At 29.4% G+C, this 17,177-nt stretch overlaps 1 protein-coding gene across 7 annotated transcripts; it reads right to left on the reverse strand.

The window, feature by feature from the left end:
• Positions 1-7,911: 7,911 nt before the first annotated feature.
• Positions 7,912-17,177, reverse strand: LOC103485603 (histone-lysine N-methyltransferase ASHH1). Of its 7 annotated transcripts, XM_017043948.2 has the most exons (13): positions 17,066-17,089; positions 16,312-16,368; positions 15,523-15,587; positions 14,965-15,126; positions 14,324-14,364; positions 14,054-14,210; positions 13,419-13,505; positions 11,201-11,285; positions 11,015-11,108; positions 10,681-10,879; positions 10,469-10,503; positions 9,055-9,547; positions 7,912-8,484 (listed from the first exon to the last, which is right to left on the reverse strand). In XM_017043948.2, the coding sequence occupies exons 4-13, from the start codon at positions 15,001-15,003 to the stop codon at positions 8,209-8,211; spliced, it is 1,506 nt and encodes a 501-aa protein (XP_016899437.2). In that variant the 5' UTR covers positions 15,004-15,126; positions 15,523-15,587; positions 16,312-16,368; positions 17,066-17,089; the 3' UTR covers positions 7,912-8,208. The 7 variants fall into 7 exon arrangements, with proteins under 7 accessions (XP_016899437.2, XP_050937848.1, XP_008441496.2 ...); XM_051081891.1 differs by lacking the exon at positions 17,066-17,089 and having other exon boundaries at positions 14,965-15,121; positions 16,312-16,378; XM_008443274.2 differs by lacking the exons at positions 14,324-14,364; positions 14,965-15,126 and having other exon boundaries at positions 17,066-17,177.

Raw genomic sequence — 17,177 nt, forward strand, 5'->3', positions numbered from 1 at the left:
TGTTATTTACTTCTTGTCTTGTGTTCTATATTCCCATCAAAACTCACTCTTAAATCCCAAATTAACCAATTGGTTTTAAAGTTTGACAATCCTTTAAATTCTGTTTAGTGTACTTTTTTTATATGTTCCATAGACCTACTTTTGGAGACTACTTCTAAGTCAATAATACAACAAAGCTTTGCATATTGTTTGTTTGATTGGTGTTACTGTTTTGTGGTTATTATTGTTACTCATCTAATTAACTTAGAGTTTAGAATTAAAATAATTTTATAGATAGTTTTTTTTTTCTTTCTAATAGAACAAAAGTGATTTTGATCATTTCAAAATTACTCTAAAATAAATAGTTAGAATGTAGAGTTGTGTTTTTAGCAATGGCCATCTAAATTAATAAATTGTGAATTTGATACAAGTTGTCCTTAAAAAAGTCAATCACACAGCTTAGTGAATTAGGTTGATTGGTCCAATTCATGGACCATATGAACGTCTTTGACTAATGTATTCTTATCAAGATTTAAAATGTACATTAGAAGATTGGAAGGTCAAAATTTTATGAAAATATAAACAAAATGTTAGAGTAGTATTTCTAAAAAATTATAAACAAGTTTTTGTTTTAAAATTTTAAACTAAAATTAGTAAATAAACATTATATAACTAAAAAAATTGTCTACGCTATATTTACATTAGGTGGTTTATTTTTATTTTTTTTTTTTTTTTTTTTTTTTGTGTTTTATAATTCTTTTATATGATATAAAAATACTGATTTATCTCAAGATGTTGAACTAATAAATACATAAAAATATAGATAGGAAGGTCAACATTTCTAAGCTAAAATTTAATAATAGCATGTCTCTAATTTAATTATCTGACTTTATAGTTGCGTAAAATAATAACATAAAGAATACAATTTTTTTTTTATTTTATTTTTGGGATTGTTGGTCTTTGTTGTGTAGTATTTAAATTAATGGTATATCATAGTATGATTCAATCATGAGGTTTGGCTAAGTCAAAAAATGTTGCATTAAGTCACTGCCCCCATGTGTTCATATATTACTTTTACAAACTCACTCGACAATTCATTGTGGTAGGTCCCTTTTTGTCTTCTTTAATTTCTTTCCCTTCTTTTTAAGATTATTTTTATTATGATGTACATATATGAATTAAATTAATTAACCCCTTAAATAAAATAGTATTAAAAAAATTAATAAAATTCAATCAAAAAAATTTTTTTGTACCAACTTGACTTAAATAAATCTTATTTAACTAAATAAAAGGTAGGGCATTTCTAAAAATAGCAAAATAAAGAAAATTCGTCAAAACTCTCTTTAATCAAATTAAGTATTTTTTCTATATTTTATAAATAATTTTATCTTTTTCTTTTTCCTTTTTCTTTTTTTTGCTCTGCGTAACAATTCCTCATTAGTATTTTCAAAAATAGAAAAATTTAAGAGTTAATCAATCACATTTTAATGAGTTTTAAATTAAAAAATTAAATTAAGTATATGGAGTATTGTTAATTTATTCGTTAAATAATCAAATCAACAAAAACTTAGTTCAACTTACCTATTTACGAAGAATCAAGATGTTCCAACTCTAAATTATTCCCTCCAACTTTTTGTAAGAAAATTTAAATAATTAATTGAATTTATTTAGGTAAATTAATATGAATTACGTAGCTATATTAAAAATAAAATAAATGAGGGAGAAGATAGAAAAGTAATTCTTTTCTAAAAGCATATAAAAAGAAAAGCTTTATTCATCAGAAAAGAGGATTTTTAGGAATTCATGATTTCCTTATCCAACAAACCCTTTTAGCAAACAAAGATATTAAGAAGTCTTACCAATTATTTCTTGGTATCAAAGTCTCTTTTCCTTTATTTCAAATCTCTAATTTTGGACATCGAATATTTTTAAATTCGTTAAAATCATTAAAACGTTTTTAATATTTCAAATTAATTAATTTAACGCTCAAATATTGTTATGTTGTTAAATGCTATTTTCACATGACCGATATTAGTTTTCCTCAAACTCTCTATATTCAATTCTGAATTCTTTTGCTATTTATTTTGTAAATAGTTGTAATTTTTATTTTAAATACTTAAAAATATTTATATAAAACTAAATAATAATAATAATTAAAAACATGTTTTATATTGACTTTACAAAATTAATTTTAACAATTTTAAAATAACTCGTAAGCCCGCTTATTAAATTTAGTCCTTCGATAATAAACATTTCCAAAATTGATTAAATAAGAATAATAATTGTAATTGAAACATATTTCTAAAATTTAAAGCAAAAAATGGTAATAGATATTTTTAAAGCACATCTACAATAAACTAGTAATAAGGATGGAAAGATTTATCGAAAAATATAGAAATTAAAATTGAGTAAGTTTAAAATATAGAAAACAAAAGAGCAATTTAATCATCTTTTTAATATATAAAAAAAAAAAGGTTTTTTAGAAAAATGGAAAAAAAAATATTTACAGTTCACATAAAAAAACCACTAAAAGATAATACACTTAATTTTGTTTAAGAAGGGTAATATTTTTTCAAATTTTCTATTTTGGAGGATTTTCAAATTATCTATTTGGAATCTAATGTTAGCGTAGTTGAAATTTAATAGCATAGGCTTAGTGATAGGTTAGGTTGGCACCATCGGTGTATATATATCTTTATTCCTATACAATAAATCAATTTTAGAATTCAAAAAATAATTTTAATTTTAATTTTTTATATGAAATATTGGTATTTCATCGATAATAATCAAATATTACAACCTTATATATACCCAAATTAAAAGACACTGAAGAAAAGAATATATAAGAATAATATTTTTCAAAAATAATATTTTCTAAAAATACTCTATTTATGTCAATAACCAAAATAGATAGCGACTTCTTGGCTAAGTGGAGGGCAGAGGTAGGCAGACTCATTTGTTGATTCCACTGGTTGCATGTTCGATCTATTTAGGTATGAGAAGAAAGGGAACAAACCAAAAATACTTTAATTATGTCAATATTTACACTCTTTTAAAATTAATAGTTAAATATATAACAACTTTTTTGACGAGTTATAAATATAACAAAATTTGTCTATAATAGATTTTAATAGGCAATAAGATCTATAAAAAATAAAAGATCAATTTTAATTTTATTTTGCTATATTTACTAATGTTTTGGGAATGATTGCTACAAAGCAGTTGATTAAACCCCTTCTTTTAATAATACTAGTTAGTAACACGTGCATTGTACGTGAAATTTATCGTTTTATTTTAGTATATAAAAAGTTAAATTTGTATAAATAGCATAGAATGAATTTGTATATTCAAATATAGTAAAATCTCATATTATATGTTCTCATATTATTAGAACATATATAATTTTTATGAACATGAAAATAAACACACACAAGATAATATTAACCACCAAACTTTCTCCCATATACATTCTAACTATTAGACGACTTTATTGTTTAAGTTAATAATTAAGAAAACATATATAATAACCAAACTAATCTAATGTAGTTGATTTGGAAATGTGTAAATTAAAATGATGCACTATATTTCACATCTCAATGATGAATAATTTCATACTAACAAACTTCCAGTAACAACCAAATTGAAATTTTGTGATTCGCTCATTTAAGAGCTTAATTAACATTAGAATTTCCTTTTTTATTTCTTATTAACTATTCCATTTTTGATAACATCTTTCTTCAAATTTGGCATTATTGAACTATTCATAATTTGTCATAATGATCACTTCCTTATCTTAAACTCTTCTCCACTTTGCTCTAGCCGGAATTGAAAGCATAAATTAACAAAATATCATTTTAATGTTTACCTTCCTTATGATGAAAGAGAGAAAAGTTAGGAAAAAATTATAATACTAATTTTTTAATTAATTGTGAAAACAATGATTGAATTAAAAAACTATAATTGACGAAGAAAAATAGCTTTAAAATTTTTTCTTGATTGCAAGATTGGACGTTTGTTTTTAGAAGAACTGTCACTTTAATTCTTCATAATTTGTTGAAAGATTTCAAATCTTGAAAGATTTGAAGAAGATTCCCAACGAAGTTCAAAAAGTGTTATAAAAACTTTTAAAATTTCAGCTATTTAAATTTATATTGTTAATTAGAATTAAGGTAAGATATTTAATTTTAATTAATTTCGAAAATGTAAATGAAAATCCTTCAAACTTTTCACATTCTTCATACTATGTTTTTTTTAATTCAACTTTTTACGTCCTAAAAAAAACCGTATACATTATTACAAATAAAGTAGTGGGAGAGAGTCCATATGAATTTGTTTAGAAAAAAGATAAAATAAAATATAAATTTACCATTAAACCAAAAAGAGATTTGGAAAACAAAATTTAAAGCAATGGTATAAAGGGAAGGAAAAAGTTTTTCCACTTTCAAGCATTTATATATAGTATAGATAGATGTAGATAAGATAAAATCAATTATGGTTGAGCTACATCACTTTTAATCTTTTATTTTATTTATTAACAACATATATTGAAGTTTTTTAATAGTTATGGAAGTTTTCTGTTATTAAAGGATTGTTGAGTTAGTGATTGTTTGTTAAATTGGGCCAAATAGATGTGGTTATAATTATAAACAAATGCAATTATTAGTAATTAATAATTTCACAAGTTGACAATAAGAACCACCAAATAGAGTAGTTTGTTTGACAACGCAATCCTATGATTTATTAATCCATTTTACCATTCAATCAGATCTATATTGAGTTATTATAATACCAAAAAAGTGTTATCAATTAACTCAAGCATTTAAAAAAAAAAAAAAAACTAAACCAAACTTGGTATGAGAAAAAAGTCACATTGACTAAGGCTTTTAATGAAAAAAAAAACGTATTTAAATTCTTTCGAAATGTTCAACAAAGATCACAAATATTCAAATGTGATATTTACGTTTGCGTCGAAATAAAATGTAAATCAAAATTCTCTTTCTTAATACCAAATTAATTGAAAATCAAACGTTAGATGAACTTAGAAGAGAAGAAAAAGTATCTGTAAGCAATTCATTACTTGAAAAATAGAATGAAATCAAATTTTAATTCTAATTTTACTAAATAAAAAAGAAATAGGAAAATGATTTTTTTTTTTTTTTTTTAGGGTTAAGATGATTAAGATGATTACATAGAGGTACTGATAAGAAAGAGAAATATCCATTGACTTAATAGTAATGATAATAATAATAATAAAAAAAAGAAGATTAGCAAAAGGATACTATGAATATTCTTAATTATGCTCTTCTTCATTCATAATGGTCAAATGTCAACCATTACATACTTCATCAAATAAATCACACATTTATCTTTTACATATGAATATTTAAACATAAGCAATAATCCTTCCCAATAAATAAATAAGTAAATATATAATTCACTCAAACATTTACTTGGGACAAAACCCTCATCCTAATTTGTACAAATAAAAATTAAAAAAAAAACATTTAGTATATATATCCTAAATTTAAAATGTTTAGGTGGTCATAAACTCCAAAGAAATTTGTGCTTCTAGTTTTATACTGTCCCATTTGAAAACATTTTAAACCAACACATGCTAACTTTATTTAAATTCCCTTTTTGTAATCTCTACTTCAAGAGTGAAATTAAAAGGCATTAACAATACAGCAGCACTTAAACACTACTCTAATAATCAGGGTCGAAAAAGAAAATTACTCGCTACGCTAGCAATAAATTTTCACATAAGAATTTTGAGAAATTGTTTTAAATAATGAAAAAAAATATTATAAATATTTACGAATATAGTAAAATTTTATTTTTTTTACAACAATAAGTCACAATAAACTTAGATAAAAATCTATCAAAACATAGCTATACTCATGGACAATTTGAAAATAATTTTCCTCCTAAATAAAGTTTTTTTTTTCTTTTTTCTTTTTTCACGTCAATTCCCAGTCCTAAAGAAATCAAACAATAAGGGTCTTATCTTGAATGACCAAATAAATAAAGAACAAGAAAATAAGTAAATAATTAATGAAGTGGAGAATATCGATGGAAAAGGTTAGTTTAAAGCATTAAGGATATTTGGTTAAAAAAAAAGAAACAAAGAGAAAAAAAGAAGGAAGGGGAAGGGGAAGGGGAAGGGGAAGGGGAAGGGGAAGGGGACCCACACGGCATCTCACTTTCAAAGCCAAAATCAAATCCGTGAATGAAGACACAGAGAGAAACAAAAAAGGAGTCTTCGGTAAATTTGGTCAACAAAATCCCAAATACTTCAATTCCATCGTGTACAACACAGCAACTATTTCCTTAACTTACTTTTTCCATACCCAAATGCTCTTTTCATCCTTTCATTTTTCTAAATTCCATCTCAAAGTTCACATTTTAAACATCTACAATTTCCATAATTTATTTCTTTCGGTTCACAGATTGTAATTCAAACTCTTAAAAATTAAGAATCAATATTATAAAAAAAAAAATTATAAATATAGCAATATCTATCAACTAAATATAAACTTGTTAAATTTGCAATTTTTTTTACAAGTTGGTACCAATCACAATTACCCTAAAATTGGTAAACAAGAGAACAAAGAAATGAATAAATAAATGATGGCCTATGTACAACAATATATGAAGGAAGATTATAGAGTAGTCAGATCTTACAACAATTTTCCAAATCAATTCGTTAATAGTTACACAAAACAAAACAGAATCAGTCCCACTCCATTGGAGAGTTTTTGCACACAAGACCCAAATTGGAATTTTCAATTTTTATTCAGAATAGTGTTCAGTTTTAAAAAGTTTGGCTTTTGAATATTTTTTCATTTAACATTTTCTCTCACATTAGTCAATGTTAAAATTAATTGACAACAAACTGTTATTTGATGACTTTAACCTTTTTATACTTTAACCAATTGAATTATATTCAAGTGGTAAATAGTCATTAAATTTGTGAAAATTTAAAGGTATCTAAGAGAGAAAACTCAAAACTTAGACCGATTTCTTGTAAATTTGGAGGGGGAAAATTCCTTTCTTAGATGAGATTATTCCTCCTCAAAATTTTTGCCCATTTAGTACCAAGTACAATGGGTTGTAGGGTTATCTCAGCTAGTTCTAACAGTCTTCAAAAGTAAGGGACTAAACTGAAAACGGTAAAAATATAAGGGGGTAAGTTGAAACTTCTAAACAGTAATAGCTGAGTGGAAAAAATAATGAACCATAAAGAATTTACAAGAAACACGGTAGAAAATTCTGATTAACCAAAAGGGGTTGATACTTTCTAACCTCAATGCATAATATACCCTTTTAAGTCTATCAAACGTTACCCAGAATCATTTCTATAAACTCATTTTCCTTTTCCTAATAACTTTTCAACATTAAATTAAAATACAATTTTATTCCCGTAATTTTAAGTTCCATTATATTTTAACCTATATACTTCAATTATTCAATATCCCTCTCTAAGTACATGTTTGAAAAGAAATTTGGAGTGATTAAAATCATTTTTATCATATTCAAAAGCACCCTAAAATATGCTTTAATTTACACAAAATCTGGGTAGGGTTTAATAAATGTGATTTTAAAAATTGATTTTGAATTACTAAAATCATGTTTCAGAGTACGTATGAACTTGACAATTGATTTTGTAAAATCTCTCCCAAACATGTCTAAATTAGTCTATATACTTTCAACAAAATCTAAAATTAAGTCACGGTACTTTCAATAAACCTTAAATTAATTTTTATCAAAATCGGTTAAACAATAATAAATGTCATACTTTGTCAAAAAAGAGAGAGCAAATCATACAATAAAAACCTAATATGAATACATTTTCTAAGGCAATGCTAATAGAAGGACGATATGAAGGATGACCTAATTTTATGACGAAAATTGGACATGTGAAACCAAGGCTAATGGACAAAAATGGTATTTTGACCATAAAATAGATCAGATTAAGTGGTCATTTCAAACGAGTGCAGCACTAGGTAGCAAGCAGCAAACAAAAATCCTTAAAGAATAGAATGAGAAATAAGCTCATAATTGAAGGCTTTGATTACCTCTAACCTGAAAACGCTTCAACAAGAATTGCTCCGCATTCCTTGTAGGCTGGCTCCGACGAGAATTCGTGTCCCTCAATCATCAGCTAATATATGACGGAAAATGGTTTACTAAAGTAACTAATTCAGTTCCATATTATCAGAGATGAGCAGTCTAATTAGTTAACAATTTCAGGTCGTTGTCGACGTCTGCTTCGAGAGCTTGAGGTTCAGTAGAGACACATGACCTTAAAGGTGTGCAAGCAACATTTCTTACTATAGAAGAATAAAGATCAAATTCTGCCTTAAGTTTCAAACAGCTTGCTTCTATCCACTTTTCCGCCACACTTGTAGCTACACTGTCTTGGCTATCTCTTTCATATTCTTCAATGGCAGGTCGTATTTCATTGTACAACGAATCAAGTTCGGCAGTCACTTTATTCTTTGTTTCCTGCACGACAAGACTTCGATGTATCAGCAAAGCTATGGTTTTGAAGCGTAGAGAATTGTTTTCTTTTACTCATGTGTGGGAGTGATGATTAAAATCTTTTTTTCTTTTTTTTTTTTTTCATTTTCAAAATCATTCGACATTTGAGAATAAATCTGAAATAGTTAAAATCACATTATTCATTTTTAAAATTGCTATGAAACAGGGTTCCAATTATTTAAAACCAATTTAGATGATAGGAAAATTGCATAAATGAAAATTAAAAATGAAAGTAATTTTGAGTGACAAAATACATACTTCCTGGTAATTTTGAATCTGAAGAAAATGACTTTAATGGTTTCAGTATCATCCCCAAACATGCACTTAATATTTTTAAATAAATTTTAATAATATGAAAACATTTAAAATTGCACCATTAAACGTTGAATTGATTTTAAGTAATTAAATGTGTTTCAAAGTAGTTTTAAACACGACAAATGAGATTTTGACCATTCCAAAACCACTCTTAAACATGCCCTAAGATGTGAAAAGAAAGGATTGTGCCAACAAAGACAGGTAAAACGCATTTATTACCTCATACTGCAAGACTTCGTCCTGTGCTTCTTTCATCTCTAACAGTCGAGCGACATATTTTGCATCTACTTGCTTCAGAGAAAAGTTTTTTGTCCTTCCATTAGATAAGTTTCTTGATCGTTTCTTGGCCACGGGTCTAGGTCCAATGCGATAGTTATGGCAAGCAGTATTACTTCGAATACGAGATATCATTGCATTTTGATGAGAAAAGTTCTGCTGCGTATTTTGTGGATGATCTTCTGGCTCCTCTTTTGCTTCATTTTTAATTTCTCCTACAACTATATTTTGCAATTGAACTATATCCTTTGAGGTATCAATAAATGCAGTGGATCCCAGCTGCTGTTCAGCTCCCAAATCGTCGTCCACGATTATTGGGTCCTCATTTTTCAGGTAACCTTCAAACTCAGAATATGTGTTATTCAATGCTGTGTGGAGCATAACGGAAGGCTCATCCTCTGCAGAGTCGTAAAGTGGAATTTTCTCAACAGAATACCTAAAACCGAGCAGAACGGTTAACTGTTGGTTCATGAGAACAGAAGCAAGAGGAGCTTGTAACAACTAAAATAAAGAAATAAATCCATATAGATAGCCGAAATAGTGTTGACTGATTGGGACTAAACAATATACATAGGTTGGCATAGTAATAAAATGCTTCTGATCTGCAGTCTGGTCAGGAGTTCAAGATCATTTCAGTCGTTACCCACCTACACGAGCTATTAAGCATTTCATGTTTCCCAACTCTTAGTAAATATAATCAGGTTAACATCCAAATTTCAATTCTATGTATACATAAAGACCAGAGACTTTGGGGTATTGTCTCAAAAATCATAATCGCTTTCCCGGACACCTTCATAAGAAGCACAAATACGGATATGATACATAGATATGGCATGACACAGAGACAATGATACACTATTTCATTGAAATCCAAGACATGGAGGAAACGACCAGGACACATTCAATAAAACATACATTTTCTAAAATATCTATCATATCTAATCAGAAGAAAATTCAAAGTCAGTGAGTTAATATATTTATACTCTTCTTTTATTATTTTTGTCATATATGTGCCTATTTTAGTATATGTAACAAATGTTTGACGCATGTCTAACAAAGATTGGTCCTATTTCAACTTTGTAAAACTAATGTCGACAAGCATTGGAGTGTGTGCTTCTTAGCATTTGACCATCCACACAATTAATCAATGGATATAATTGGGACCCTTTTCTTATTATTTTCCTTTGTACATAACCTAACTACAATCTGGCTACAGAATGTGAAGTTTTCTCACTTGGCCGACAGTCTGTTAGTACCCAAACCTATTCTCTAACATTGACCATTTAGGAAAAGGCAAGCTTTAAAAACTGGTAGGGGGTAGATATGCTGAAGGCCAGAGGCATAGAAGAGGTTTTACCTATCATCGTCATCTTCCCACAAATAGGTGTCCTCCTGACAGGGAAAACAAGATCGATGTACTTTCAGCAAATACAAAACAAATAATAATAATAACTTGCAGTTTCCATTTTGTGATGAATTTACGTTTACCCCCTCACGAGGAACCCTGGTCATATATCATCTTGTGTTCCTTATATTAAAAGTAAAACTACTTCATAAATAAAAAATTACCAGGAAGCCACGAGACTTGGCACCAAGGAATCCTGAACAGCTGCTCGCACCACAAAGGCAGCGAACCTTGGCACCTCCATACCATTCGAAATTATAATCATATGCCAACTCAGTCCCTATGGAAATGTCTTGCTTTGCAAATATTCCAACCCTTATTTCACCCAATACATTCCACTTCCTTGTCTCACAGTTTGGGAAGCTGCAAGCTTACAAAAAAATAATTGACGGCAACAACGAACAAATAAAAGGTAGGTATGTTTACTGTCATACTTTCTTTCCCTTCCCCTGGTATACATACCACATAAATATATGGCAATATTCAGCATAAACTTACCAAGAATGATTGATAAATCTAGCAAGACTTCCCTTTCTAGTGGCATCAATGGATTCAGAGGCATTGAGCGAGATGATGTAAGCATCTTTGAGCCCTACCATAAAGGTATAGAAAATGACGATCTAAATTTATTTATACTATATATAATGCATTACAGATACAACTTTGATAAAATTGATATGTTACCCTGATTTTCATAAGTGTGAGATCTCCGTTTTGCTTCCTTCCAAGAAATAACTTCCCCACAATATTCAATAATAAATTGTCCGTTCTACATTGTCCCCAAGAAACAAAAAAAATGAAAAGCAATCTTTAGAGAAGAAGGTTCGATTTAGTTAGTGAAGATAAATTTACAATTGAAGGCCCCTCATTTAAGTCCCTTGTTGTTGGCACAAGAATACCTATGCAGAAGCAATCTTAATAAATACAGTAAATATAAATAATAGGACTTCAAAGATCCCATAATATTGATACTAAAATCTAGTTGGTGCGAAAGCTGCATTTAAAGTTGGTTACTCTTTTATTTTTAACAAGAAAGAAAACTTTTTATTGAATAAATGAAAAGAGGATACTGCTCAAAGAATATAATGCCACAAGGGAGAGATATTTACTATTTAAAAATTTTAAATCACCAACTGCATCCTGTTTCAGAACCAAATTAATTTTTCACTAATATAAGAAAACTAGGAAAAAAAAAGTGAGTTGGATACCCAAAAACCAATAAAGCTACAACATCATCTTAAATAGTTTGGATGGTCAAGGACTTTTGGTGTGCAGCTGGCTTTGCTTCTCTATGAAGATAAGAAAGTTTTCTTGTGTTCGCCCTTTCGTGTGCCCACATGTGTTGTGGCAAGTGAGTATCTTGCTATTGTTTGGGGTATTTTGTTTGAGAGATGATATAATTTCTGGAAAAGTTGAAAGATCTAATAAGGATAAGCAAGGGGTTGGGTTTTATGCCTCTTTGCGGGAGTCCTTAAATGCTCTTTCCTAATTATGATCTTCACATGATTTTTCAAGATTGGGAGCCCTATATTGGATATTATATATATATATATATATATATACATACATATACACTAAAAGAAAATGAAATAATAATAAATAAATACTATTGTTATTATTTGGATTGATTTTTAGTTGTCACCGCCTCTCACCAGTTCCCGTTATGATTGAATTTTCCATAATTTTTTCAACCTCTATTTGGGTAAACTTGGTAAGCTAAGTAAATTAAATTAATAATTTGTTAATTTAATTTTGGATCTAATTGGGGTTTCTTTAAAGGTTGAATTAATTTCGACCCCAAATTATTTTTTGGAAGTTAATTAATTTTGAAAAAATTTTAGATGATAACCAATTGCTAATTTTATTAATTAAGATACTGAAACTTCCTTCTATGATTAGAATCAAATTAATTGCTGAATTTTTACTGTCGAAGTATTTTGTTTGGGTAAAATCTCCAGATAAGAGATTTTCCTACTAGACCTTAAAACTGAAGTTAAGAGCTTGCATGTAAATTTTTTCATTATGCATTGATGTAGCTAAGATGCATAAAGTGTTAATGTTGATGACTTATGTTGATGATGACAACTGATTTACATTGATGATGATGCATGATATATTAATCACATGATTAAAGACATTATGATTAATATTCATGTCATGTTTATGATACGCTACATGTTATAGATAAATGTTTTGTTAACTTTGTCTATTAAGGTCGTAGCCATATGAGTGTTCATTGGAATCACCACGTTTATATGACTGTGTGGTTCGACAGGACCACCAACCTATCATGATATGTTATGTTTATGAGTGGTCCGATGGGATCACTTACAGCCCGATTGTCTTAGGTGTTCATTCGAGTCATCAAAGACCAGTTTGTCCTAGGTGTTTGTTCCTTTGAGTTCACCGAATACCAGATATGTTCCTACAGGATCACTAGATTGTGTGTGTTCGAAAACACGCCATTTTAGGGATACTTCCTTACGGGACCCTAATAAAAAGTTAATATACACCTAGTGGGACTAGCAGTGAGTCCTTTACTGAGTATATGTTTATTTTCATCATTTTCTATGTTTAATATTTCAGGAGAGGAAAGCTGGCGAGCGATAGAGAATAGTCTGTGACATGCCATATGGAAACTCAGTTCTGCTTCCGCGTCTATATGTAACAGTGTTTCAGTATTCTATTTTCAATGAAAGTTTAGTTTTCCTCTTTTCAAGAAATTGCTTCAGCGTCATCAATATATTGTTATTTTGCTTCCACATCATCTATATATTGTTATTTATCTTAAAGGTAATAACCTAAGAACAGTAATGGTCCAAAGTGACATGTAAGAACACAACAATCTAAATGAGATATTTAAAAAATACATCTATCTACCTTGTCAAGTAAAATTAAATACCTTGATGTTCTCATCAGCTAAGAGGCCCCACCCACGGCCTTCTGTTTTGAACAACTTTGTTTTTGCATATTCACATTTCTGGAATCTCTGTTACATATTGGTAACGTAATTTAGTTCAGCTCAAGAAGTCAAGGATGCAAGTCACCATTCTAATGTAACGATATAACAGATGTTTTCAATGACAACCAATTGTAAAATTAAATTATAGAACAGCATGCTTGGTTATTGAAATTGGGAAACAAAGAATTGGATGAAAATAGAGTTGTGTTTCCTATTTTCCATGTTTTTGTATGTGTTTGGTAGCATATTTAGAAACTAGATCCTAATTTAAATAATTGTTCTATGTATCAAATAATATATTTATACATGTTAAAAATAGTTCTAGTTTACAACTAAATATTAGGTTGAATCTCGACCAATATTAGTTAATTTATAGACATGCTTTATGTTATACATTTAACATTTTTTTGTAGATTCTATTTTATTATACTTAAATATAATTTAGCTAAAAATGAAACAAGTTTATAATATGAAGTACTATATCTATCAAAAAATTTATAGTTTGTATATACATATATATAGAAAAGAAAGAGAGAAAAAAAGATTTTATACATAAACAATAGCTTCATGGTTACCTGGTTCCTGCAATGAACACCAGAGGGACAATGTCCAGGAGTACACTCAGTGCTGGTTAATACATTCAAGCACCCCTCCCCACAAGCACTATCGTTATCGTTAGCATCAAACTTGCATTCGCAGACTGCAATATCCTCCTCCTTCTGCTTCTTGTGTCTATGGAGAAGAAAAAAAATCAAAACTCATATACTTTTCGATCAAACCTTTCTTTTAATACAAAAAACATTTTCATTAAAATGACAAAATATCCAAAAAGGAGTGACGCAAACCTCAAAACAAGGCAAGGGAGTTCAAGTTTTTTCAAGATTTCCTATTAGCAAAAAGAAAAGGATCAACTACAAATATTAAACGATTTGGGATAACTATACTACCATTGGTTGGCCTGATACTCAATCAAGCAAGCTAAAAGAGTTATGTGATTCTAAAATATGGGCACAAGTGACATCGTGCCTGGCATTTCTTTTTTTTTTTTACACTTGGTGCTTGTATATCTAAACCTTTAATTTCTTAACTAGATGTTTATATGGTCAAACAAGTTCTCTAGAAATTAGATGAGATGCGGATAAAAGGCCTTGGTTACCTGATGGAATCCGAATTTGTAGAATAGGAATTCTGATTCTATTGATTTAAAGTAGTAAGAATTACAGAATAATTGAATTGAGAATGCCTCAATTCAATTGACTAGGGTGAAACTCCTTGTTCTTCCATCTCTCAGAATGAACAAGTCTAAACAATTCTATCTCAAAACATAACTGCCCTTCCCGCCTAACAAACTACTATTTATACCTTTCCCCTCACCGACTTACCTAACTAATAACCTACAGCTCATTAACAGCTAAGCTACTCACAGGTGCGATGCTTCTTTTGCCTCTTCTGCTATATTGTAGTATAATGGGAGGTCTATCATTACCATCAAAAAATGCTCATAATATTCAGCCACAAGCTTCATGCTCCATAGTTAAAAGATGACAAGGCTTTTGATGTTCCAAGGTGAGGCAATCAACCAGCTAAAGGAACTTGATACAAAATGCCAATAGTCGATGAAGTGATCGTCTCCAGGTTTATAACTAGCCTTGCACACACAGTATACCAATTAGGTGGTTGATAGCTACTAGGTTTTTCTTTTATTTTCTCTTTTTCTTTATTTTGTTACAATAAGAGTTCAGAAATTCTCTTTGCATTCAAATTTGGAGGAGATACTTAATTTTTGTTTTATGCAAGTTGACATTCAGCCACAAACAAGAATAACTGAAAGAAAGTTGATGAAGACTAAAGAAATTCGTCGTTTGAGGTGAGTGAGAAAAGAGTTGTCTCATTGTCAAATTAGATATGGTTGATGGCTACAACTGTTTTGTCCCACTTAAGAAAAACCATGTTTATTAAGTACAATAAAACTCATGAAAAAATTCATTGAATTATACAAAATATTGAAAAGAAGGAGATGGTGAAAATGGTTAAAATATCTTACTTCCGATAACAAAATTCATTTTGTTTGATATCTTTGTAATCTGGCAGTCCTTCAATATTTTGATCCTTCAAACACGATAGAGCTTTTATTAACTTTCTTGTAAAGATCCACGCCGAAAGATAAATCCATACATAAATGAATGCCTCATTTCCATGAAATATTGACAGGAAAAGATAACAAAGAAACATCAATGAAAAGTTCATCTTGAAGGCAAGTTTTACTGAGATCAAGGAGAGTATGGTACATATACATTCCAGAGTGTCTAACAGCAAGCCATCTTCCAGTAGTTTACATCTTTACAAACAAGAAAAGATATAAACTACAGTACAGACTGTTGATGACACTACCAATTTATTTTCAAAGCCACTGCACTCAAATTACAGTAAACCATATAAGATGTATGTTGAAAAGGACTAACCAATTGAATCAGGACTAGCATGAACATTTTGGAATTCAACGAGTTCTTACATCATGGCAATATCCCCAAAGGCAAAAAATCATCTCTTAAACTGGTTTCATTAATTCCTCCCTCATAGGATTATTTCCAAAAGGCATTTCAAAACTACTTCATAGGCTACTCACTACCCATGCAACCTACCAAAATTGACATATAATTTACCACTCCATTAACATTTTGCTTAAATCTAACCCGCTTTCACAAAAAAGAATGCATCATCAGTAGATTGTAGACAAAATTTATGGCCGATGGTCCAGGATACAACACGAGAGATAAATAGAAAATCTTGAGGAATTAGAAAGTGTCTATTCAGAAACAGAACTCAAACTAACCATGGAGGTATCTTAAATCTGGAGTCATCTAGGTTCTGCCAAGACCACGTTCTTCATCTGCCACATTAAATACATGCATAAGGCATTGAGGTGACCAGGTACCGCAATCTAAATAAAAAACAGAACGATGTATTGACAGGAGACGAATTCCCTTTCAACATATTAACTCAAATTTTAGCTTTGGAAAAAAAAAATACGATTAAAGTTAATCTAGTTACAATTCCAGATTCCTTAAGATTTCAACTAAGTAATCCTTCATTACCCATAGGTAGGCAGATTTCACATTTTCCTGATTCCTGATAAATACGAAATTCTAAAACACATCAGAAAGATGCAAAACCTATCCATATTGATAAACTCCAAGCCTAATGTAGGAAACAAAAGCAAAAACTGTCAAATGAAGGGGAAATAACAAGTAAAAGAGCTTAAACTTGCAAGTTTCTCGTGCAGCAGCCTAAAGTTTCAGAATCATTGTGAAATGAGGGGGAAATAACAAAATCATGTTGAAGAAATTTATCACCGATTAAATAGACTATACGCAGTCGATGTGAATTGTAGTAGAGTGTAGAAAAGGCAACGATAATATAGAAGAATGCTGAAGAAAGAAATGGGGAATCGAATCTCGAACAGATGAATGATAAAGTTGTAACTGAGATTCGATCATTACAGGCAACACAAAATCCCAAATTGCTGACCATACGAACGGAAACAACTGAGATTTCGAAAACATTCAAATCAAACACAAGCGGATTACCTTGCTGATTCGACGCGATAGGGTTTCCTGCGCGCGTAAATGAACTAGACGATATAAGTTTTTATATAGTTTAGTTTCTAACAAAGTTGGTTGTATGTAACCAAATTAAAAA

This window comes from Cucumis melo, chromosome 3 (assembly GCF_025177605.1).
Source record: "Cucumis melo cultivar AY chromosome 3, USDA_Cmelo_AY_1.0, whole genome shotgun sequence".
Lineage (NCBI taxonomy): Eukaryota > Viridiplantae > Streptophyta > Magnoliopsida > Cucurbitales > Cucurbitaceae > Cucumis > Cucumis melo.